Below are 26,406 nucleotides of genomic sequence, written 5' to 3'. Positions count from 1 at the left end.
CACATTTTACGCTACTTTTTGTAGAAATACGTAGCAACTGAAGCTAGTTGTAAGAAACAAAGGAAAACCAATACAGCTATAACAAGTGACGCTAAAAATAAAAACCCACCATCTACAGCTGCGATTCGAACCTGGGCCTTTTGAGTGGGAAGCAGGCATTCTACCCCTGCACCACTTTAGCGGAGCCGCGCGCGACTCTTAAACGACAACACATTGCAGACTACCGATAGCAGCGCCACAAGCGGCTTGACCTTGTTTGGGCTTCACTTTCTATACATTGGTGCAGTGGCCGTTCCGAGCACTCCCCTGTTCTAGTACACTCTATTCTTACCTAACATTTGTTTTAACGCATTGCTTCTGTGTGTACATTTTTTGCAAGAAATGTTGCAGGTGATGACACACTATATATAGTCAAGCAAGGCGTTGTGCATCGTTACGAAAAAAAAAACATGCAACTTGACAATAAATAATAGTGGACTAGCTTGAACTTGACAGGACAAGTATTAGACAATACTGTACGTTTAGACATTTTTTTTTGGGGGGGGGGGGGGGGGGGGGGGCGAATTGATGGCGCAGTGCGCAAGGCTTTTTGGCCTGCATTCACACTGCTTCATTTTCGCAAGATTCATCTCTCAAAGGCTGGTGCTCAGACGCGTCCCACTCGCTGCATTCACCGACAGGCGTGGTAACGAGTTGATGGCCAATCGCGCACAACACATATCAATGAAGTTTTGTGCATACTGGCCCTGGTATATGGTAGGCTGTTTGACAGTGGCTGGTTCTTTGACTGCTCTGACTTTTTCTCGACTAGTTAGATTCTCTAAGCGACAGTTATAACAGTACTCGCGTTAGATAAAAAGAAGCTCAGTTTCGCCGCAATACCGAAGCAATGAATGCGATAGCAACCAATTGTAATGTTATACGAAGTAACGCTGGCAGCTAACTCTTTTGTATCCGATCTCGCGTAACTCTACAAAACGCTGGTGTAAGCGAATATGGCCGCTGTAGGGAGAGATGCAGTTTTCACACAGTCTCTTCGCGTTGAGAGCACAGCATGTAGAAAGGTATACCAGCTGTCTGCTGATGTCTGCCGAGACTCTCGGCGAGAGAGCGCTCGCGCCAGCGATCGCTACCGCGCCCTTAGAATCAAAGTTCACAGTTGCTGCTCGAGCGACACAACCCCCCCTCCCCCCTCGTATCTCCGTGCTCCCTCAAGACGGGCGGGGCGTTTCCTCTCTGCTGCTTGAGTAGCCATCGACGGCAGGCCTCGCACGCGGGATGATGTTATCGCGTGCGCCCTCCGTGCGACAGAGATGGGTTGGCTCGTTTCCTATCTGCTTCAGCCGCGATCGTCGTCCCAGCTCGCGCGCTTTTACTTGCGGGTAGAGCATAGGAATGCGCGGGGGAATGTTATCAATTTGCACTTTATGCGGAACATGACGGCGACGGCAATTATATGGAGTGTCCATATAATTAGTATCGCAATCAAAATACATAGAGACTGACCACACTGCAGGTCTTAGTTTACCCAATTTAAAAGCGTCAGGTCTTAATGGCCTACGTATGCTCAGGAAAATGCGTCAATAAAAAGTTACATTAAGTCCTCTCGTCTGTCGAGAGAACTATACGTCAACCTTAGAACCCACCACAACGCGTCTCAACAGGTGTACAATGCATCGATCGCGCATTCACCGAGGAAAAAAAATATCACCTGGGCACAAGTTGGGCACAAGTCTTCTAATATACTGTTCTTTCAGCAAGAAACCTGAATATTGAACCGTATATGTTTCAATCTTGCCATGAAATACGCTCGTTATCAAATAACACGCCTGCTAAGTAGCTACAACATATATACACCTTTAGAGCGCAGTGCCTTTAGGCATAATGTTTCTCACTAAGCGTGTTCTCGAGGATCGCGTGCTCCTGAAGCAACCTATTTCTGTCCTAAAGACCTGTACGATAAGCGCTACGATAAACGCGAAACGGCTGCGCATCAAACCTGCAGATGGTGCATTTACCTGTCTCGAGCACGTACACGTTCTTAGGTAAGCCTATACCACGAGCATGTTCAATATTTTGCCACTGCACGTGGCTTCGTTTGTTGTCGCATTCAGAGCACTTAACCCTGGCTGTGGCATATGTAACTAAAACGAGGCCACACACATTCATCGCATGCAGTGTCGTCACACCAGTGTCCAAAAGTAAGAATCGGCTTTAGACAGACATACAAATGTTGCAGCTGTTAAAGCAGGTCTCTGTGGCGCCAGCGGCCGCCGTTGCCCTTCTCGAGGTATTTGCATTGCGTTGTGAGCTAAGCCGATTGTAGAGCGTTTCCTCGTGTATATAAGCATATTTCACTGTTTGTCCCTCCATTTTTTTTCCTCCATCCCTTAAAGCTTTCTTCTATTAAGCAATAACAAGCCAGGTCCACCGGTAATCTAGATGTCTGTCATTCGCTTAAAGGTCTCTCTTTCGTCCCCTATCTTATAAACTGGTAGCTTGGTTTTGAAAATTCAGGCTTCTTGATGAGTATGAACGACTTCGTGCATCTTGTGGAACGCAATTCTCCTCTCGTTCGTGTTGCGATTAACAATAATAGCGAACCTACATGCACAACAACTTCTGACATGCCTTCCTTTCAGCGGCGACTCGTGTAGCGTGCGGTGCCTTTTTTCGTCTTTCAGGTTTGAGTACAGATCAAATTGACGCTTCGTCGTATACCGTTGACGTATTAGCACGACCGTAAGTTCAGCCAACGAACACACTTAAAGTAAGCGCGGCTGCTGCTCTTCTCCGTTTGTCTCGTATTTGCTGCTTCCGCCATGTAATATTTACATATGGTCTCGGAAGAAGCCTGTGACTGGTGCCAAGAGCTTGTAAGCCCCACTCCATGTGCCAGCGCTTATGCGTCAGGTTGGTGCAGCTGGTCTTGCACACAAACACAGAAGAGCCATTCTCAGTGTTCACATCAACGGCAACAAGCACTGTAGCAAAGATACGTCGTGATCCACAAAGAGCTACGCCAAACGTCGACAGAAATGTTTCACGCTATCTTGACTGAGGTACATTTGGCTCGGGCCAAACTTTACGCTGTCGTGCGAAATGTTCACACTGCCGTTTCTCCACAGAGATAGGTATGTAAGGAGAGGAGGTTAACCAGGCTGAGCACGGTTGGCTACCCTGCCCTTAAGATGGAGAAAAGGGAAGTTATAGATGTAAAGTTCTGAAGTGACATTACCCTGACTGGAAGCCGTCTTGCCCATGAGCAAGATCCCTCAGTGTTGGAATGCAACTTAAAAAAAAAAGACGTTTTCACATTTCTGGGCGCATGTCTGAAGCTGAAGTGCGCAAAAAGAATCGCGTCTCATTGTTAATCGCTCATTCGTTCTGACTCGATCATTTTAAGCATATTACGTACACGTGGACATTTGAGCGCTTGCACGGTGCGTTTGATTCAAACTGTGCGCTGCTGACACGCACACCGCGCGTGCGCACCAGCCCGCTGCTGCGCGACATCACAGATATGAGTGCACGGACAGACTTGTGCCCAGGCTCGTGCCTTCCGCCATACGCACAAAGTTTGGACGAACAATGCTGTACACAGCTCGAACTACGAAAAAATATATATATAGCGATGAAGGCAGGGTGATGGGCTGTCGAGTCCCTATCCGTGCTTGTCGACGGCGTGGGTATTTTGTCGGGGTGATAGCGTGACTTGGATGCCATTCTGGTTTCGAAGCACTAGCTCGCCAGCCAGCTTGAGCTGGTCGCGGGGCACCAGCGAGCGTACGCTGAACCGCCGGAACAAGTTGGACAGCACGATCTTCTCTTCCATTAGCGCGAACCGCTGGCCTGCGGGGCGAGGACAAGAAGAGGTCAGCAGGACACTGTTCAAGGAACAAGGTGTGGTACAGCTGTTGCCCTCTGAGGGCATTCACAAAAAGCCTCAGTTATACAGTCATATAGTACCTCGTTCTAACCATCTAACCGCAATAATGGCTAACATTTTTTTTTTTGAGATAGCAGAGGCACCGAAATATATATATGGGTATGCATTGTGTAACAGCCTGGGAACGCATGTTCCTATTCTTCGTACACTCCTCGAGATGTGGGAAATCTAATAAGGCAAAACAACAAAGAAAAGTATTGCCAGATTGAAGCTTCCCTTTCTTTTCGCCCTTTACGCATAGCTATTTTGTTGGTTTGGTCATACATGGTAAGACAGTTTCGAACTGCCCTAAGTGTTCATTACTTATTTCGCGCTCTACGAAAGAAAAGAAGAAAAAAGAAAACAGTCTCAACATCGGGAGACTTATGAGATCGTGGGGTAATATTGCATCTGAGGGGCGTCAACTTACCATGCTTGTTTTGCCGAAGCACCTTATACGCTGGTAACACGAGTGCTTGTTAAACTCAGAGTCTCAAAGAAAGACAGTGAAGGCGCGTATAACACTTTTATTGAACAAACCGTTTTTTTTTTCTTCAGGGAAACACTGCGGCTTGCATCGAAATTTCGCGCGATGAAGAACATTCCTTTGCAGGCTTTGAAGCAGCTTCTTTTTTTCTACAGTGAACTTCTATTGATGCTGAGACGTCGGGCTACCTTTATGCTTTATCTACCCGCTGATGCATTTGACCACGTGTCGTTAACCTATAAATAGTCACAGCAATACAGGGCACGCAAAGAGAAAGAAGAAAAAAAAACTGGGATATGAGACGCAATCCTCGACGTCACTTTTCTTGTTCTCGCCACTTTATCTCGTTGAATCGTTGTGATTATCTTTTGCACCGCGCTTTAGTGTTTGTTGGAGTGTGTAAGCACCCCGACTTTGTTACTTCGACTATGCGAGCTTGGTGTTTCATCATACAGTGCATCACATAGAGTACCGAGGACAAATGGTTTCAGTATACAATCAATCAATCAATCAATCAATCAATCAATCAATCAATCAATCAATCAATCAATCAATCAATCAATCAATCAATCAATCAATCAATCAATCAATCAATCAATCAAAGACTTGCGAGGGAAACCTCGACATGCGCACTGCGACCCGCGCAAATGTCCAGCTGGGCACTCACCGATACAATTTCGAGGTCCAGCTGAAAATGGCACGTAGGCAAAAGGGTGCCTTCCCAAGCTGTTCTCGGGCAGGAAGCGCTCAGGCCGGAACTCTTCCGGCTGCGGGAAGGACTTGGGATCTCGATGAAGCATGTACGAGAAGATGATCACGATCGAGCCTTCCGGCACCACTCGACCGTCTGATACCGAGACAAGAAAAAAAAAAGAAGCAAAAAACAGAAATAAAAATGTCATATGGTCGCCGGTCCGCTGAACTTTTAATAGTCTCACATCATTTGCTGCAAACGCCGTTGAGGCTCATGTATGCACGAGAAGTTGCCGAAAATCGCTATGCTTGTATTGATCCTTATTGCCACCGGTGTCAGTATATCTATTCCGCACATGTCGCTCATAGATTGCACTGCTGCCTAGTTTGAGAGGAAACCCATAACTTACTCTTTGAAATGCAATAGTGACTTTCCATTGCATTCAACATAAAGTCTTCTAGGGGGTCCCTTGTTCCAACCGTGAAATGTTCTTTCTGCGTGTCAGATTCGAACTCGAGGCTGTGTCTGCTTGATAGAACTCATTTATCGCGCAGATTACAACTGGCAGTCACCAGATGGCACACTGAACGCATAACCTGTTCCTGGAAAACGCCAGGCGATTTGTATACGCCTTGCGCGCCCTGAAGCAACTGCCTCCGTCCTGTCGTATACACGCTTCATGTGGCTGATACTGCTCACATGTGAGACATGGCTGCGCATATTTGTTTGCTTGCTTCACGCGTTAGACGACTACACAGACCTTACTGCCCAGTGAACCATCTAAAGATCAAATTTGAGACCTGAACCTCTACCTTTACCGCTACACGTTGCACGGCATCACGGGCTCTTAACGACACGCTGGAGGCGGCTTGGGAAGGAGTGCGCTGCGCTCGGCGGCCGCATATCCCCCTTTACTGTGGGATAACTTTCATTCCTAAATAGCTGTGTCACATTGCACCTGATGACTGCGTTAAGTACTCTTTATGGGTAAATGTGTTCGAGTAGATAGTCCCTGGGGAATATTCGATGCTCAAGTGCTTAATTGATCTCCCGTTCCGAATTTCACACGGCAGTAAGTATATCGTGCACAACGAATTCACGGAATGTATCCTACGTTGAATCGATATTTACACTTTTAGTTCACCCTACATCTGATGTTTTGTTTAGAAGCAGTTCGTTCGTTCATGCTCAGTTGATGTGCTGTATAGCGCGGCTTACTACACGCGGTGTGGCCAACCTCTCGGCTAAAAAAAAACATATATCACTCGATTCACTTGCCATGCGCATGCGTGGCATTTAAAGGCTTTTAAGGTGCGACAAAATTAATTGATAAAATTAAAATACATCTGCTTATTGCCACCAGTACGGTGGCGTCACAGGAGTAATTACTTATATGGCTTTTAGATGCGAAGTATCTTATGGTGGAGTTCAATCCGGTGGTGTTGGTGGTGGTGGTGTGCGGCGTGACCACCCTTACTGCGCATGCGCATACCCTCTCCACTTTCCCTCTCCCCTCCCCCTTTCCTCCTATCCACTTCTCTCTCCCTTCCCCCTCTCCACTTCCCCTCTCCCCTCACACTTTCCACTCTTCCTCTGGAACGCGTGCTAGACATGCCAAAACTCTTTCCTGCGCAACGCCGCGATGAGCACCAGCGCATGCGCGTCCCCTCCCCCTCTCTCTCCTCTCCTACGCTGCCCCCCTCTCGCACGCCTGCCGACCGCGTTCCTCGCTTGCCCTGTGAGAATTAACGGCCAGGCTAGAGTACAGTGGCTGTAGCTAGAGGGAAGACAAGACGCGCGTAGCGTTCCTCTTCGCGTTCCACGACGCGAGGTCGGTTGCATGCCCAAAGAACGCTAACGGAACGCGATCGTGCAAGTGCTCCGGCTTCGCATCGCCTCGTGGTTCCCTTTAGCGGGAAATGGTGTAATTTTTTCAAACCCGTTAGCTGTGTTACGGCAGGATCAAGAATATTCACCGAAGTGTGCGGTGTGAAACATGCAAAGATATCAATGCTACAGATGCCTTTCCCAAACCTGCGTTGAGTTCGCTATAAAGGGAAGAACAGACAAAAAAGAAGGGAAGACTTACTTATACGGAACTCTTTGTATATCTCTCGGCCAATTATAGGCACCGAAGGAAACAATCGAAGACTCTCCTGCAAAAAAGAGAAGTAAATGTTTTATACAACGAATACCAAATGCCTGTGACATCGTTGAAAATAGTTGCGCAGCAAACGCGTTAAATCAGTGAGTTATGCAGTTTTATGCCGCCGGAACGAAGAAGATGAGGACAACACGTTAACCAAAATATTTCGGAACGCAGGTACAGTACAAGCTCGTTAATTCGACCTTCGTTAATTTGAAAAATCCGACAATTCGGACTTGTTTCCTGGTCCCGGCCAGGGAACTCGCATCAAACTCTCGGAGCGCTCCGAGCGCGAAATGCGGGAAATGTGCGACGCTAAAGAGCGAAAACGGCATTCGCAGACAACCGAAACGAGGTGGCTATGTCCTTACCGCTATCTTCATCAGTTAATAACCACGGTTTGGTCCACATGCAGATCCGGCACTCAACTGCTTCGTTTTAGCTTGATGCAATGCGCGCGCAATGTCACAAAACTCAAACATGGCGGAAGCTGTTGAAGATGCTTGAAGATGAAGAGCTTTCGGCCGCTGTCGGCATGCTGGCATAAAACGCGCTCGCTACATCGCGATGGACGAACGGTCACTTGCAAGTAATTTTGCCTGCGAAAGAACTATCGTAACGCGCGCCTCGTAGTGGTGGCGGTGCGTAATAAGGGAGGCGGTGGAGAGCCCGTTCCGGGCTGATTAGGTACAGAAGTCTGGCGCCATGGTCGCATTGAGAACGAAGTCCAGAGATGCTTTTACGCTGCTCTTATGGAAAATAAGTACAGGATTTGCGTACTAATCAAGAAAATGAAAGTCTATTGATGTAATAGACACTTGTTTATTGTTTTCCCGATAATTTCGATAATTCGGCATTCCGTTAGTTCGGACATTTTTTGCGGTCCCGTGAGATCCGAATTAACTAGCTTTTACTGTAATAGGCTGGGGAAGGGGCTAGCGCAGCTCTTCAAGCTGAAGGCTTCCACAACCAAGTACATCACGACCTGCACATGAAAATTGCGTACTCATAATAGGGTGTATGTATGTATGTATGTATGTATGTATGTATGTATGTATGTATGTATGTATGTATGTATGTATGTATGTATGTATGTATGTATGTATGTATGTATGTATGTATGTATGTATGTATGTATGTTTCCTTGTCTGTAATGAGTGCGTATGTCTGTTCCTGGGTATGTGCGTTTATAAGTATGTGTGTCTTCTGCATATGAGTGTGCGCGTTTGTGTGCGTTCCTATTAATGTGCGCGTCTCTTTGAGTACACGTTGCGTGTGCCTGTGTCTGTACGCGTGCATGCGGGTTTGTCGGTCTGCATATATTTAAGTGCGCATGTTATAAGAGAGCGTGGCGTGTGTAGAGCTTGTGCTCTGTGTGTGCGTTTCATGTGTGCGAGCCTCTGAAAACGGGTTGTGTGTGCCTGTGCCTGTGTGTGTGTACACATACATGAGAGTTTGTCGGCCTGCATATATATGAGTATGTGCGTGTGTGTATGTGTATGTATGCGTGTGTGCATGCGTGCGTACGTCTTCAATATGAGTGGGTGCTGTGTGAATGCGTTAGCTTACGCTTGTATGCTTGTGTTCGAGCGTATTTATTTAATAAAGCGAGAGCCTTATAAGTCCACAAGAGGGATGTATGTCTTATATGTCTCGTGAGAAGGTTCACATGGCAAAAAGCCGTCGTGTGTACAAAAAAGCCAGCATAGCAGAAAAAAACTAAGAAAAAAACCTAGAGCTGCACGTTCAATTCTTCACTGCGGCATTCGCGTAATTAAAAAGAATAAAAGACCGACGTTCGCGTGACTCGACCTAAAGTCCCATGACCAACGAGACGCGCGGGCTGCGCGTTCACTTGTCTTTGCGGCGTTCGCGTGATTTAAAAAAATAATAAAAAATAAACCGGCGTTCGCGTGACTCTCGCTTCATCTTTGAGAAAGCGCGAAACCGAGACGATAAAGAAGAAAGAAGACGATCCCATGACTACGGGTGAAAAGCAGCGCTAAAAAGACGGGACAAGAAAGGACACGAGACCACGGCGCTGACTAACAACCAAATGTGCTTTATTCCTTCAGTCAGCATAAATATACTTCACCACTAACGTAATGAAAATACAGAAAACTCAGCCTGCGCAGAGGCAGTAAGGCGATCAACGAGACATGAATTCGATCTCCTTCGGAAGGAGGGAAATCGAGGGGAGGCTTACACATGCCTCGCCGCTATTGTAGATGTGATAAGCTTCTGAAATGAGGCGCGCGCGCGCTCGTCATGGTATTTTGACAAGAAAGTGGTATCGTTAAAAGATGGATGGCAACCGCAACTGTTACAGTGAAGAGATAACTGACTATCTGTAGCTTGTTTCTGAACCTTGTTCGAATGCTCGCGCATACGGTCATTAGCGCACCGCCCCGTTTGCCCGACAAGGTTTCTGAACCTTGTTCGAGCATAGCCACATAAAATGTCTTTCGCCTTCAAATCGTCTTAGGCGAATGCATAAGAGACCCTGCTACGTTTAGTATGAAGGATTTAAGTGATGATTTTAATTGGCTTCCTGAAACAAGAAGCATCAATCATAACAACGGTATTGGTTCATAAGGCATTCCAGTCACTGGCTTTAACAAACGATGGTTGTTACGATGTCGTACGTGTAAATGGCGCGTACACATACAGATGACTACGGCGTGAAGTGTTGTGCGCTTGTGTTATAATCTGTGGATCTGGACATGTATAACGAAAAAAAAAGCTCGTGAGAAAGGCAGTGGTGGGCACATATGCAGCGTGAAGCCATGGGTGGCGAAGTTGCACTTTTAACCGCACGCGCGATGCTACTTTTGTATGTAACAGTGAAGAATAAATCGGGCTGCTCGGTTGTGAACGAACAAGAGAGTCTAAATTTCATTAGTTGGGTGTGGGTCAACTGTACTAGAAGTATAGTAGACTAATTTAAGACGAACGTAGGTCTTCCATAAAGACGCACACACGTATGTCTGCGTGTTGTGTCTGTGTATGAGTGCGGGCTGTTTTACGTGCGTGTGTCCGAATGTATGTGTGTCTGCATACTGTGTAAGGACGCGCGTGTCTGAATGTGCATGTGTTTGTATTTGACGTCTACTGTGTTTGCTTGAGTATGTGTGGTTGTATGCATGTGTATACGCATTACGTGCTGTGTGTGTGCGTCTATGTTGTATGCACGCGTGAGCGTCTCTGTGTGAGCACGTGCTTCGTGCGTGCGTGCGCGTGTTGCGTGTATGTGTGTGTGCGTGTGCACTGAGTGCATTCATGCATGTGCGCGAGTCTGTAATGAGTGTGCGCTGTATATATGTGCATTCGTGTACCTGTACAATTACTACGGACTGTGTATGTGCGCATCAAAGTAGATGCAAAGCGTGCGTGTGTGTGTGTGTGTGTGTGTGTGTGTGTGTGTGTGTGTGTGTGTGTGTGTGTGTGTGTGTGTGTGTGTGTGTGTGTGTGTGTGTGTGTGTGTGTGTGTGTGTGTGTGTGTGTGTGTGTGTGTGTGTGTGTGTGTGTGTGTGTGTGTGTGTGTGTGTGTGTGTGTGTGTGAACGCATACGTTTCTTCCTCGACTCTTATCCCCCCTGAAGTGAATTGCCATGTTTTTTACAAAGCGTTTCTGTAGCGAGCGTACACTGAAGTTTCTTCTTGCGCGCGCCGATCGAGTCTGCGATTTAAACGAAAAAAGAGAGAACCATGTGAGATACCGTCTCGTCTCAGCTCAGTTCTGCGCGTTTCGAGGGAGACTGGAAGCACCTGGGTGCAGCAGAGTACCTTGATGCAGCACTCTAGGAACTTCATCTCCTTGAGATCGGCTACTGTTGCGTAGCGGTCTCGGTCAGTGGCGAATATAAGGTCCATCTCGTCCTGCACCTTCTTCTGTGCTCCGGGACTCTGGCCGAGCAAGTAGATGCACCAAGATATGGCCGCTGACGTCGTGTCGTGTCCCTGCGTGTACACGGCATTGAACGGCAACTCTCTGGGAGTCGGGACAAACTTTTCGCACTTTCAGCACATCACGCTTTGTCAAATACGAAGCTTACGATATTGCATTGGATAATGAAGTTTTATTTGAGCGCGACACTGATCTCAATTTATTTGCAGCACGGCGGCATTCGTGACAGCCAAAAAAAGGAGGATTTTCGTACGTTTGAGACGTGGACAGTCGCTTACGGCTTATACAGCGCAAGCGAATAATGGCCGTCTCAGGCCGCGACGGCAGCAGGAGGTGGGGGAGAGCTGGGAAGGAAAAGCAGGTGGGGGACAATACAGCAACGCAAGAAAAGATAACGGTAAGGCTTTTAACCCTCCCGCCTCGCCCCAATGCCTATCGCTCACAGGTTCAATTCCTGTCTGTGGCGTCCACAGTTCGATGGAGGTGAAATGCAAAAATGTGCGCAAACCGAGTTTTAGGGGCACGTTATAGACACACAGGTACTCAAAGCTAATCTTAAAGATCGAATAAATACCGGGGTACTACGCGCCAAAACCACGATATGATAGTGAGCCACGGCATATAGTCAATGACTCCGGATCAATTTTGACCACCTGCAGTTTTTTAACGTGCACCCAAATACAAGTGCAGGATTATTTTTTGCATTTTTGCCCATTGAAATGTAGCGGCCGTAGACGGCAATTTAACCCGTACGCTCGTTCTTAGCAGCGCAACACCGTAGCCGCTAAGCCACAACGGTGGCCGGTCCAAGTGAATCTTGAGTGATCACTACGACATCTCTTGCTGCCAGATTTTGGCACCGGCACGTCACTCTGGAAAAGTAGTCGAGCACGATACAAGGCAGCTGGCGAGCGATCATGCACCAGAACGCACGAATGAACATGCCGACCTTCTTGCCTAATGCGTACATGACGCTGACGTCAAGGTCGCAACACCCCATAATATAATCTTTTAACACAAGGAAAATAGAAGGGATGCTTTGGCATGGCAGTTAGTCCTCTACGGTAGGGGAATATGAAGCAATATGTAACTTAACTTACGAGGAAAAAAACACCGTCGTGACTTAACATAACGCGCGAGCAATAGAAATAACCGGTAAGAAAGCTTTCCTTGCTCCATAAAGGTGCTCTTAATAAAGGCAACAGAAAGAAAAAATATCGGTGCATGAATTGTAGGTGGTTTAAAGGTGCGAAAAATGGCCCCAAAATTGGAGTGTTGTGCACATTCCGAGAAATTGACCCTCATCAATGTGTTCAACAGAAAACGTTCCTCGAATACAAATAGTCGTTGCTCGAGTAGAAAGTATTGCATGAGAGTCCTACAAAATAACATCATTGACGTCTTATTTTTGCTGTTACCAATGTGTATAGTCATTCAAGTCACAAAGGGAGAAAGGAAAATGCAACCAAGAGGCTGTATTTATTTATTTATTTATTTGATTTATTGCATACATAGATGCACAAAAGGACACAGAAAAAAGAGGGAGAGAGCAAGCTGGCAACTGCCACCTAGAGGGGCACAACGCCTGCCTCCTCTTTCGGGAGGAGGGAAGGAAGACAGGAGGAGAGAAAGAGGAAAGAAGATAGGAAAGAAAAATTCACGATGACTTGGACAAAAATAGGTAAACACACACACACACACACACACACACACACACACACACACACACACACACACACACACCACACACACACAACACACACACACACACACACACACACACACACACCACACACACACACACACACACACACACACACACACACCACACACACCACACACACACACACACACACACACAACACACACACACACACACACACACACACACACACACACACACACCACACACACACACACACCACACACACACACACACACACACACACACACAAAGAAACGCTTATAAACGGGTGGCCAGATTCGTTTGGTCCATGAAGGTCAGCAAAGCTCGATGGGCCTGGTCGCGTCGAGATACACAACTTCTCGGAAAGAGGTAATCGTCAATGGTTGCACACTTAATCAGATGAATTTATATTCATTAATCAGCAAAGCCCGCTGCGTAACAAACGCGGGACAGTGTAATATAAGACGCTCAGTAAGTGTTTCACAGCAGCCACAAGCTGCACACAACGGACTGTTCTTACGCCCTTGACGGTATAAGCGTTCGCGCACCAATACTGAGCCGACTCTTAGTTTATATAACAGTGCTCTGGAACGACGAGGCAAGCCACGACCACGAACACGGGGAGGGAACTATCCGTTCGTGACAAGCTGGTCTGGGTGCTGCTTTAGGAGGTGGCGGCGTATAAGCAGACGAGCGTTTCCATCATAGACGAAATTTCCGGCCAGTCACAGTCATCATGATTACAAGACGAAGCGAGGCGATCGGCCTCTTCATTTCCAGCAATGCCCACGTGCGAAGGTATCCACTGGGCAGCTAGGGACACCCCACGTGAGAGAATTTTGTCGGTGGATTCTATGATACTGCATAGAATAGGGCTGTCGGCCTCTTTTCCAGTGAGTGTGCCAAGGGCACCACGAGAGTCGGCAAATTGGATGAGACGCCTACCTGCCGTCCAGGAAGTCATTGAGATAGCGTAATAATTGAGAGAGGCAAAGAAAAGCACAACTAAGGCGTACGACAAACCACTAAGACCTATACAAAACAGTGAGAAGTCAGAACGATGGTCGCAGCAACAAAAATTACGCAAAAATCATCACTAGAAGGTAAAACGAAAACGCCCATACAAATAAATAAAGTCTTCTTTCCTGTAATATTTACATGAGCAAAATTAAGTGACATTAATGAGTACACGACATTCATAACTCGCACACCAGAAGCGAAAGTTTATCATTGGCTGTACGGGAAGAGAGAGAGGGGTGTGAGGTTAGAGATACTTTCGGTTACAGTAATAAGACGTCATGCAAAAAAAAAAAGTGCAGCAGAAACTCTCTACTGGGGAATTGTGAGACGGTGCGTAAGCATCATTTGTAATTGCGTCACTTGAGCAGCACATGGCAACACTAGGCGGCATCAACCCTCATTTAGCCAAGACTTCCGGACATTAGCCATAGTTTAGCCAAAACTGGCTGAGATCAGCCATCAATTAGTCAACACTAGCCGACAATAGTCACAATGCCTTAGCCATTAGTTAGTCGCAACTAGCCAGCATCAGTCATCGTTTATCAAACACTAGCCGATATTGGTCATAAGTTAGCCAACTCGAGCCGTCAGGACTCAGTAGGCATCACCTAGTTAACTCTAACTTATGTTACGTTTACTTGTCGCGGCAATTGAAGAGGGCTTTTTTCTTCCTGCTCCGATTGTATGTTGTGGTTACTTGTTGCACCAGCTGTATAATATGGTTACTTGTGGCAACTGTAGTGACCTACTTTCTTTCTGCAACGACTGTTTTTCGTAACACACACATAGGCCTATTGCTTGAGACCTATCCACAGTTGCTTACGTGTTAAAACGTTAATTACTAGTTTGATTTTATAAAGCTTCACAATCGCATGGCAACAGAAGGAAGTCCAATTGCATGACAGGGATAAGAAAGCAGCTCATGCAACAAGACCTTAATCGGGATTTATATCTAAACTCAAGATTACGTGTTATGACGTCTTTCACTGGCCGATCTGGAGCGGGTTCGTGCGTTTCACTGGTCGTTTCAGAGCACCTCGTTCCGCGCCGATTCGCTGTCACTTGCTCCGCCGCCAAGTCGCTCATTCGGGAGGAAATAGGACGGGCAGCATACGTGCCCTCCGCCATTGTGCGAGGCTCCAGCTTCGCAAAATGGCTGCGCTGCCATGGAAGGATACAGAGTGGAAGTAGAAATAGTTTACGGAATCGGTGTACGTGACGTGGGCATAAATAACTTTCGGTTTTATCTCACGCGGAGCATTCCCGTGTTCCACTGGCAGATTCGGCTTGATGCAATCCGATCGCTAACTCCAGGATTTTGGCGGCCGCTCCAGATCTACCAGTGGAAAGTGGCATTACTTGCGAGAAGTACCGCTCCCGCACATCGTTGCATCTCCATGTTCTAACAAATCCTAGTGGACTGAATAAGTGGAGTGGTCACTGCCATAGAGTGAGATTGTCCATTCAAAATTAGCCGTTATCGCCTTAATGATTCGACACACTGCGTAGGTACTTTTTCGCTATCTTGCCTGCTTGCCGGCAGCCATGGACCAAATACAGTTTTCGGGCATTTTTGGTGCCTACCGTACATCGACGCTATTGAGCTAATTACTTGCAGGACAACCACTCTCGCGTTTGTGTCTGCATTCACATAAAACGCCTTACTATTGCATAAATCACGAAGAAAAACTGAAAAGCCTACCATAAGCAAATGCTGTACAAACTAGCACAAAATACTACACTTGCACAAAATGCACTGATCGTTCAAGATATTGTGCCTAAAGGACGTCTACGTCGCAATAAAAAAAAAGCGTCTTGAATTATTTAATTGCTATTTTGCCGGCGAAAGCAGAGCTTCCATAATTTCAAGATTCCTTAGATCGTGCGTGTTTGTCTTAAATAACGTACCTCGCTCTCTCTCTCTCTCATTTCGCTCAAGTATATTTCTTTATTATAAACCATCCTGGACCGTATACGGAAGTGTGAAATAAAAAAGATATCTTTTGAGCTATGGCGCTTGCGTAGTCTGGAGAAAACGATGGACCGCAAAACGGGAAAATATATAGGCCATACGAGATATCGTTCCCTAACGTTCTTTCGAAGCACTGCAACTGAAACTTCTTCAGTGGTTATTAGGGAAAAGAAAGAGGCACCTAATTTCTGTCTGCCTATAGGCGACACGGCGCAGTGCCTTGTAGGGGTGGGGGTAAGGAGGGAATAAAAGAAAAGTAGGAAAATAGAGAGAAAAGTGATAGGAGCACATCCATCCAACGAAGAGAAAAGAGGACAGGAAAGATAGGGAAGCGGTCACGGGAGTTCAGGGACGGGTCTGCGAAACACAGCTAGAGGCACGGTGCACAACATCGGCGAAGCGGCGAAGGCCCCGTCGATGAGCGGCGCACGGCATAGCGGGCGAGGAGTCCGTCACGGGGCGCCGGTCAGCGAGAGGTACGAGGAGTAATCCAGGACATCGCGGTCGGCACGTCCGTCTTGCTTGAAATCCAGCGAGCGAATCCAACTGAAACTGTCATGCTGTAGGCATGTCATGCGGGCTGCCGTTTAAATGGAGCGAAAATGGATGCTATAGGAAAAATGGAAGGTAAAAGAAAACCAGGTCGCCCGTATGAATGATGATTAGATGGTATTCTTTAGACCACAGGGAAACGTCTAGGTGGGCTTTAAAAACTTGTAGCAAATAGATCTTACTGGCGTGCATGCACTCGTAGTTTCCCCAGGAGTAGTGTACTTAACAACGACATTGTGCACATTCGGCCAATGCCAATGAAAACGTTGGTAGATCGAGCACCACTCGGACCTCAGACGAAACGAAAAAAAGAAAAAAAGGAAGAGAGCATTGGATAGAATCCTTATGTTATCTCCGCGCTTGGCTTCGATACCGGCCGCTCAACTCGCTATATATAGCGTCCGGCCTGTGGTTCGCTTCGATAATCAGAAAGTTTTTCGCTTGCTTATTTTCCCCTGTTGGATGTATACTGCATGCACTGTTTTTGTGCCTGTGTACCAGGTGGTGTACCGAAAGGCTACACACATGTGGAGTGAATGAAATGTAAAAGAGCTCAGACTTTTCTTTTCACCTTTGAATTGGCCTTTTGTATTCATCTTATCTTGGTCATGTGATGTGAGTAAGACTGGTTGCATTTAATATAGCCGTTTGGCGGATCACGCGCACCCAGTTTAGGAACAGCGAGTTTGAGCATCAGGTGAAGCAGTGCAGCACATGTCAATCATATCCTGTATTTGGTAACACCATACTCTTTTGTATAGGCCCGAGGACCATCTCGCAGGAAGTGTTATCCAAGGATGGCGGCCATAGCGCAACAGCCGGCCATCAACATAGCGTTTACGCGGAGGGACTCGTCTCCTTCTTTCCTAACTTTCGCGCTGTCATATAGTCGCGACTGCGACTCAAAGGCAGCTCTGCAGAGTTTACGCTACGCATTGCAACTATATTGCGGTGGACTCGCTGAGGTACAAGACATTTATCACCGAGCAGTTGAGAAAGGAGGCGAATTAGTTCTTCAGTGAATGCTAGATATCGCTAGATGAAATGCCCCTTGTTGTTCTACGCACAAACACGGAAACTCTGTCTAGCGTACCTCGAACATGAAGGTGTCCACCTCTTCGCAGATGTCCTCTTCGGAGATGCTGTTCTCGCTTATGTGGTGGTCCAGTAGGACGTCCAGGAACATCGGGCGCTTTTTGAGCTCGTCGCTGGAGTCCGTGATGAGCCGCTTCTCGGACAGCTTGACGTCTTTCCGCTCGCGTATCACCTGCACGCCATGCGGCGCGAACGCAACAGTTGCACGTTAATAGTCGATTGGCCGCACTTACGGACAAAAATAAGACACTGCATTGGTTTCGACCGCGAGGTTTGCTCCTAGACTTCAGCGACACTAAAGACGTGTTATTATCAAAAAGCCACATTTCTTCCCTTATTACCTCGTGCTTTGGGGCAGTCCTACTTGTCAGCCATGTTTTATAGCACTGCATCGTTTTCTATACTGCGCAACAAACGTTCTAGTTTTCCTTTCTTCTTCATGAAATATTTGGAGTCGTGCTGTAAATGTACGAAATTGGCAGTATTTTAAACTGCGACGTAAATAACCACGCCGCCTACGCCGACACGTGTGTGTGCAACATTATTCTCAAAGGGGCCCTGCAACAATTTATCAAGTAACCATCGAATGGCTTCATTAAAGGAGTTTATTGCCTTACGAATCGACCCCCGCAAAAATCTTTAGAATCCGTACGAGCGGAGTTACAGAGAACTGTCGCATGCTGTAATTGTTTTCTCTCTTCTCTCGTCCCGACGAGCGCGCTTGAAGCTAAGCAGGGAGGAATGGCACGGGATAAAGAAGTTACGTCACGCACGCGTCATGACCTTGAGCACTTTTCCCTTTTTTTTCCTTCAAACGCGCGGCTTGCTTTCAGTGTGATCGCGAGCACGCGCGCGGGCACGTGGCGGTCTCTCGCGGCTGCCTCGGTAACTATGCAGCTCACGATGCTCAAATCACCCAATAGCCATGAATTTGGGTATATGGCGCGGTCATTTGGGTTTATGACATCATCTGTTGAAAGAAGAGGGAACGATTTGAACCTGATTTTGGAAATTACTTGTAAATTCCAGGCCGCGTGCTGCGCTATAATGTTTGACTCGCGCGTTCGCAGAAACCTCGACTACCGATCGGCTGCGTTTTCTGACCATGCTGAAAAAGTCTTGCAGGGCCCCTTTAATGTGCCATAAATAATGCTGTGAATTTACTCTTTCGAAGAAAATGTTGGGAGGGAGCGCGAATAAAGGAAGAAAACCTAAACAAAGACTGAGTACGGGCCAGTTGGTATTCGATTTCAAATTGTGATTACAGCGAAAGGGAAGACACGAGGCACGAGTCTTCATTGGTCTCTGTCTCGTACCTTCCCTTGCACTGTAACCACAATTTGTAAGCAAAGAGCTGTGATTTCACGTCGTTGACGTATTCAAACAGCAACGGAACTAAATTTTTTTTCTTCTCTAGCGTAGACACACCATTGTCGCTCTTGAATGTTGGTAGCCCTTCATTTGTTGAAAAAATTCTAATCATCTTCACACAAACGGCACATCCGATCGTATAACATACTGGCTGGAATCCGTCATGTAGCACTTATTTGTTGACATGAAGTCTTGCGCATCGATGCGTCCTGGCTTAATCAAGAGGGGGGAAAGCAGCTGGTTTGGAATAATACCATGATCGATTTAAACACACCACTCTTCATACAGTGCAACTTAGTTCTGCACTTATAATTAAAAGGAAAGCCTATAGGTTGAAAACAGTCCTTTTGGCGTACAAAGATAACTGTCTTTATTACGGTACCAGCTTTTTATAGTGCATCTGGCCAGCCGCATTCAACCCTGTCTCCTATTTTTTTTTCTCTTCAGTGCAACGTCTGGTAAAACAGAAGAACGAACAATCTGTTTCACAAGTCATACTTCGTTAATATCAAAATTTTATTGACACTCCAGACGCATCTTTGTTGTCGGCGTCGGCGCCGCCGTGAGGTTCCGTGTAAAGTCTAGAGGTGATAACATGGCCCCGCGCGTCGTGTGTTCTATGTGCAAGTGAAAGCGTGCGAGGGCAGCCGACGATGGCGGCTCAAGCGGAAATGAAATGCACCGGCCGTCCTGTGTCGCGTGAAAGGCCCACGAGGAGGTCCAGGAACGGGGATGCGTGGCTCCGGTAGCAACCTTGTACTTTGATCAGCCGGATGCTGTCGCGCGCGCCCTGTCTTGACAAGGGTCAGTAGATCGCTCATACCTTTGTACGTGCTGTTAGCGTTGAAGCGACAGACAGCACCACGGTTGTGTCGCTCGCTGCAGGGGCTGCTAGCCTTACTTCGTATCACATTGCAATTTGTTGCTGTCACATTAATTGCTTCGCCCTTGCGGTGAAGCTGCGACTTTTTTCTGTAGCTCGCTACCTTAAAGAAATAAATAAGGGCGACGAGTACCCGTGTCAGCGCAACATGTTGCATCCGAACAAAATCTTTGCTCACAATAGGTGCTTGTCAAAGAGACTAAAGCTGCACTATGACCTCGATAACATTATTATATTGCGTGAGAAAGAGTGTGTGAATCCGAGCGTTTATACAACGATTTGCGTCAATCATCCAGTAATGAAATTAAGGAACACGACATACGCGCTATAGACCGGAATGTAGGGATGCTCAAGCTAATGTTTTTTTTTAACGCAAAAGGTTTTATGCCAGAGTCCACCAAGTACTTCCGTTACGGATATGACGTTGATAAAATGGACGCCAACGGGTGAGAAAGAAGAAACCAAGGAAAAGATCCGCCGCTGGCAATCGAACCCACGACCTTGCGACCGCGACGGTAAGCGCCCGACGCTCAACCGACTAAGCTGCCTTGGCTGATATAAATGTAATGTATGTAATCTCACTGATGTAATGAACGCAATATTCATTGCGTTCATTACATCAGTGAGATTTAGCGGGCCGACTTGAGCGTGCTCGAGATATGCGTTTGCAGATTCAGTGAGGCAACGCTCTAAAATAACTTCTGGAGCTTTAAGATGTATGTCCCCCCAAAAAATCTTAAAGATATATATCCTGGAGCACAACAAAAAATATAGAAAACTCGTCTTTTAGGGCATATCCTAATAATTTCTTTGATGGATGCGAAGTTCCTATGAGCCAACACGAAATTTTGAATATACGCTGGTGGGCCTGCATATTTATCTTTTCTTATCAGAATAAGAGGAAGGAGATGGACACTCTCAAAACATGAAAGTTGGCACTGAAATGAGAGACATAGAAAAAATAAAACTGACCGTGTTCCTATTGGTTTCAGTTCAGGGAGGGGGGGTAGGGGTGAACGGGCCTCTGCTTTTCTCAAAGAGGCATACCACCTGAAGCGGCTGTTTCGCCTGCGTGCTCCAGATCCCGTCGCGATAATTAGGCGCTATACGTCACTCCGCAAAATGAGGTCGAGCCCTATACAAGGCAAGCAGCCGAGCGAGTGTGCGCCACACCGAGCAAAGGGAGCAAGCCGACCTTCTTGGTGAATGTGTGGATGGCGCTGATGTCGTGGTGGTAGAGGCGTCCGTTGCGTGTCAGCCGGTACAGAGAGTCCAGCCACAGCCAAGGACGCACGGCACGGTTGATGAAGTTGCTGCCCACTCTCCAGGTGGCGCCGCCATGCGAAAAGAAAGGCGCCAGTTGAAAGCTAGGGCGTGTATACATCCCTGTTTCGCCGCTAGACAGCAGTCGACGCTATATTTGCTAGCTTCATCGGCCGCGGTGGCTTAGTTAACAATTGTGGCGTTGCGCTGCTAAGCACGAGTAGGTGTGTTCGATCCCCGACCACGGCGGCCACATTTGATTAATAATTGATGAGGTTTTACGTGCCGAAACAACGGTATATACGTTTATGAGGCACGTCGTAGTGGAGGACTCCGCATTAATTTCGACCACCTGGGGTTCTTTAACGTTCACCTCGATTTAAGCACACGGGTGTTCTTTGCATTTGAGTAAATATGCATGTACGCGATAAGCGGACGTGGCATGAAGGTGACTTGCAAAAGGAGGCACTCCAGCCATCATTGCTAGCAAAAACAAAAGTTATTTGTGTTGTAGGCGGGAACCTTCACACGTATCTTTATTTTCACGTCCAGCTTAGATTTCGCAAAGGAAAATATTATGGCCTGGGATGCGTTCACTAAAATACGACGTCCAGAGTGCATTCAGATAAATTATTAATCCAGCAATACTTCTATTTATTCTAAATTTGCATGCCTGTTGTAAATAGAGGAGTGGCAAAACAATCGACATTCCTTTATGACATGACGCACCTATGTTCCTCGAAAAAGAAACCGCCTCATTAATACTAATTTAGCACCGTAATTCCATAATTCAGTACAAGTGAACAATTCATGAAGGTAATATTATATTAATATCTCTTGATCGTATCGTCATTCTCGTGGCTAATTGATTCGATCGTTGGATGATTCTGAGGAGTGGTGCTGTTGAACTGTTATCGCGTCTTGAACGTCGCTGTTACTCGGGCATCCACGATTCACCCAAAGAAAGTCAAGCAACGTGTCGAAACCGGTAGTGCCCTCCCTATGGCTCTCCGCCAGCTAGCGCTTGTAAATATCTCCACTACGCTTGCAAGGAACCGTTTAAGCTCGCCAAGCTGAAGCTAAAACGACGAAGACGCGACTCACGCTGATCATGATCGGTAAAGATGTAAAGATGAAGACTGAAGTCACATGTCACGCTCATAACGTAAACATTTTTCATATTTTTGGAAAGCAGCGGGGAGCCCGTAAATCAATGTTTTGCACCACGGGCAGTTCTCAGACGTGGGGGGGGGGGGGGGGGGGGGGGGGGGCATCTCACCTGTAGATGTTGCTCACGTAAGTAGAAGTCGGATTGGTCTGCGCATTCACCTTGACTCCCATGGCAGTCTCTGGGAAAGAGTCACATGCACGTCAAGCGACGCATTAGGAGAAGAGTGAGTCCGCATATTTACCCGAATATGAGGATGCAGCGAGCACACGCCCAGGAGGCATGTTTACCGCGAAAGCAAGCGCACCTGCCCAAAATGGATAACTAAGCCGTGAGCAAAAGTTATCTTGTGGTGGACCGGCTTCATGAATATGAAACACGGATGTGGCAGGGTACCACGGCGGAAGGTTCCAAATAAATTCGTTCACGGCTGATGCGGAGCGCGTCGAAGGGCTCGACAAAGTGATTTCATATTGAATCAGTAGCTGTATGGTCGGAGATTAGTTTGAATACGCGGCTAATTTCTCAAGGTGATAGAGAGAAAGAAAGCGATGCTTAATTGTTACGAAAACTGGAGAATTTCGAATGCTACTCCTGATGACATGGCAAATGAAACAACGCGTGCAAAAAGACCATGCGCACACACACGACTCCAACATATCCGTATACTCAAGACCGTGTACAATATCTTATTTAGAACAGATTCCGGTAAAAACGTGAATAATTGAATACGTTGCGCGTATCGCATGTGCGGTATTTCCTCACGTGCCGAGAATGTTCTCTGACTCGTTAGGGTACACCTCATATCACGAAAATGTGGCGGTAAACCAAACAAACCTGCTGTAGCTCCCCCATCTGCCACCAAGACAACAAGCCCGTACGTATAATACCTCTTGAAGCCACGCTCAGCTACTTCGAACATTAAATATCGTTATGCCGTCCGGACCAAAGTCGGCGGCGTGCAAGAACAAAAAGGCCTGCAGGCGTGGACTCGTAACCGGGGGTACAAGTCGGCTTGTACTCTCGGCTGGTTAGCAGATGAGCGTAGCAATTTTTTTACTCGATCCCCTAGCAGTCCTTCTGGTCATCCCCTCAATAAAAACGTTTGTACAATTACTACAACTAAAGATATAGACCATGAAAAATTCAATAAAGCGGCATCCGAGCACATTCTGTACAAAGAGTGGCGACTTCAGGCGCAAATGATATAGCTGCACTGGAACGTTACGCAGTTTGGCGAATATAGAACTTGTATGTTAAAATGAGTGCGAGCGGTATATGGCAGCTTGTCCCTGTTAATTTTTTTTAAGTGCCCAGCAATTTTCCTATAAAAAACTGTGTTCGTCTTGCTCGTCTAAGCAAACCGTCGGTTGCACTATCTGACAGGGAGCTCTGTTTCTTAGAATGCGAGGGTTTGCGCAGCAGGCATTGTGATCGTTAATGCTGTTTTTGCTGGTTTCCCGTCAGCGCATTTTTTTCCGGTTCTTTTTTTTTTTCTGTAACTGTTTCCGCAGATACTTATATGACGCATTCGTGTCAATAAAATTGTGTTGGTAGTCGGCGCTTGTCCCGTGCGTATGCTTTTCGTGGCCGTGTTTTTTTTTAGCGCTGTTTATCTTCGCTATGCATAAACAACTAGCCCAGTCAGCTACTTTAATTCGTCTTCACTACGCTCTTCTCGCGCACACAAACAGCATTCTCTTCTCTTCTAATCTCCCCTCCTTTTTCTCACAAATATTCCTTTCTCATGGCGAGCGTACCGCAAATGATGTCGAGGGTGCAGGCAGTGACGAACTTGGTGATGTCGACTGCACCGTGCGTCTGGTGCTGCAGCGCCTGTGCGAAGATCTCCCCTTGCTCGTTCATGATTGGTAGGAAGTCTTCGAGTATGCGAAAGTGGAACGCCGGCGTTAGCATCTTCCGCCGCGACTTCCACTTTGAGCCAGAGCTGAAAGCGTGGGGGAAAAAATGTGTATGTTCATTAACGTCGAACGTGCTCGACCTAAACGTAATAAGAACAAAAAAAAGAACAGTTTCTTATGGCACATGATAACGGGCAAGACTGGGTGACTGCAGAAAGAGAAATAATGAATTAAGAAGGGAATGTGCGACTAAAAAAATGAACATAGAAAACGACGCGCTATTCAATTGGTTTTGTCTGCAGCGATTTTTATGAACGGTAAAAGCGCACTGCAGATGATCAGACAACGAAGGAACACACACGCACACACATCCGTGTGTGCGTGCGTTCATCTGTTCCCAGCCGAGAACGGTATGTGTGTGCTCCTTCGTTGTCTGATCGTCTCCAGTGTTGTTTTACCGTTCATAAAATGGACTACCAACGTGCACAGATTACCACCTTGGTGAGCTGCAGCGCTGCCTATATACAAGAGATTCTTTGAAAAATTTCAGGTACCACGTCCTTGTGCATTCTTTTCACATTTATGTTGTAAATACTGAACTGATAGGCTCGCGGTGACTCATCGTCGTGGCACAAGAGCTCCCAGACGAAACGATTGAGCGAGTACCGTCTGCCAACCTATAGCGCCGCTTGCATGAGTGCCGTCTATTGCGTTCAGTGATTAACGGTGCTCTCCGCGCACACAATGCACCAGCGCCCGTACTTTGGGTTGAAAGAGAAGGAGGAAAGAAAGGAATGAAAGGCAGGGAGGTCAACCAGATGCGCATCCGGTTTGTTACCCTACACTGGAGGGAAGGGATTGAAGGGAATAAAAGAAAGAGAGAAGAGGGAAGAAAGAAGAACATGAAGAAAAGAATATACAGAGTACATATTGCTGGACATGTTCTGCTTGTGCCAGACGGAGCTTTACGTTGGGAATATATGAAAACTTATAAGTGTGGCTTGTTGGACGGTTTGGTACATCAGTGCGTTGTATAGTGCCAGTAAAGAGTAAGCAAATAAGAAAAAAAAACACGAGTATGGTACAGCAAGAAGCGACGGGACACCATGGAACGAGTGTCGATTCAATCGAAGTTTACGGGTAATATTATAGTTGAAAAGCTTACAACACTTTATACGCAGTGCCTCAATACTTCTAGTGTAGCAGTGAGTTCGAAGAATGCGAACATTATACTAGTGTACAAGAATTCAGATGTTGAATAATTGAAAAATTACGGACACATTAAAGGTAAAAGGGGCGTGCGTGTGTGTGGGGGGGGGGGTACATTTGATTTCAGTGTGCTGCAAAATATTCACCAATGTAACTACGAATAGAATCACGAAAATACTCGTCTTTAGTCAAACCTAGAAAAGAGGCTAGCTTCGAGAAGAGGTATTTTATAATTAATGGGTCACATCTGTGCCATCAATCAAATAACTAAGGAACTTACGGAGTACAACCAACCTCTTCACAAGACTTTCATACAGTACGAACATGCATTCCAATCAGCATAGATACCAGCAGTGATCGAGGTGTTTCGCCGTTCCTCCTATAAACAACGCTATACCTCCATGCGTGGAACGTATAGGGGGAGGACTGTTCACCCTTGCTCCTCCTCACCCCCTCTTGTAACTGACGCCACTGCATCTGGGACCAATTTCACAGAGCTTTTCTTTGCCATTGGCCGGACTCATCCGGTAATAGTTTGTCCAGCATGCGAATTAAATAGAATTAGCTCTTACAGACAATCCAGTCTTATGAGGTTTAGGTGAATACAGGGGCCCCTTGTCTCTAAGGGTGGCCTTGACTTTAAGCGTAATATCGAGAACTCGATTTATGTAACACCAACTGGAGGCGGGGGAAAGGAAATTACGTGTATAAGTGAGACCTAAATTGACGCGATTCATTCCGTGAGTATAGTGCACTGCTTCAGTTCATAAGAAAAAAAAAACAGATAACTTCAAATCAGAATAATAAACATATTTTTAAGGTACGCAGCCTGTCAATGTCAAGCATTTTTTTTTGCGAATTCTACATGTGGTTTTTAGCGTAACATGTGCATAGGTCGGCAAATTCACTCATGAGTCCACTAATTCAGACTTACTCAGACTCAGATCGAGCCGTGAGTCTGAGTGAGTCCGGGTCAGTAATATTTTGGCGACATTGAGTCTGAGCGATTCCGGTTGTGTAAAATTTTAGTGAGTCTGAGTCAGAGTGAGCCCTACGGGCAAAATATATTTCGTGAGTGAGTCTGAGTGGGCTCCACATTTTTTGCCGACGTATGAACATGCGTAACTAAATAATAATGCTTCATCATCGAGGATATAAAGGTG

The 26,406-nt window shown here is 46.5% G+C and overlaps 1 protein-coding gene across 1 annotated transcript in view; it reads right to left on the bottom strand.

Annotated features, from left to right (window-relative positions):
* Positions 1-1,196: 1,196 nt before the first annotated feature.
* The window catches only part of LOC119397961 (cytochrome P450 4V2), a 98,559-nt gene continuing 73,349 nt past the window's right edge, over positions 1,197-26,406 (bottom strand). The window contains exons 4-11 of the mRNA XM_037665257.2: positions 23,933-24,120; positions 22,284-22,353; positions 20,937-21,063; positions 17,486-17,659; positions 11,041-11,214; positions 7,199-7,265; positions 5,083-5,262; positions 1,197-3,852 (exon numbers count right to left, since the gene is read on the bottom strand). Of these exons, the coding sequence (XP_037521185.1) occupies positions 3,665-3,852; positions 5,083-5,262; positions 7,199-7,265; positions 11,041-11,214; positions 17,486-17,659; positions 20,937-21,063; positions 22,284-22,353; positions 23,933-24,120 (1,168 nt within the window). The 3' untranslated portion in view covers positions 1,197-3,664. The remainder of the gene's footprint in view (positions 3,853-5,082; positions 5,263-7,198; positions 7,266-11,040; positions 11,215-17,485; positions 17,660-20,936; positions 21,064-22,283; positions 22,354-23,932; positions 24,121-26,406) is intronic.

This window comes from Rhipicephalus sanguineus, chromosome 1 (genome assembly GCF_013339695.2).
Source record: "Rhipicephalus sanguineus isolate Rsan-2018 chromosome 1, BIME_Rsan_1.4, whole genome shotgun sequence".
Lineage (NCBI taxonomy): Eukaryota > Metazoa > Arthropoda > Arachnida > Ixodida > Ixodidae > Rhipicephalus > Rhipicephalus sanguineus.
The sequence above is the reverse complement of the archived record's forward strand: the minus strand, read 5'-3'. Positions and strand labels throughout refer to the sequence as shown.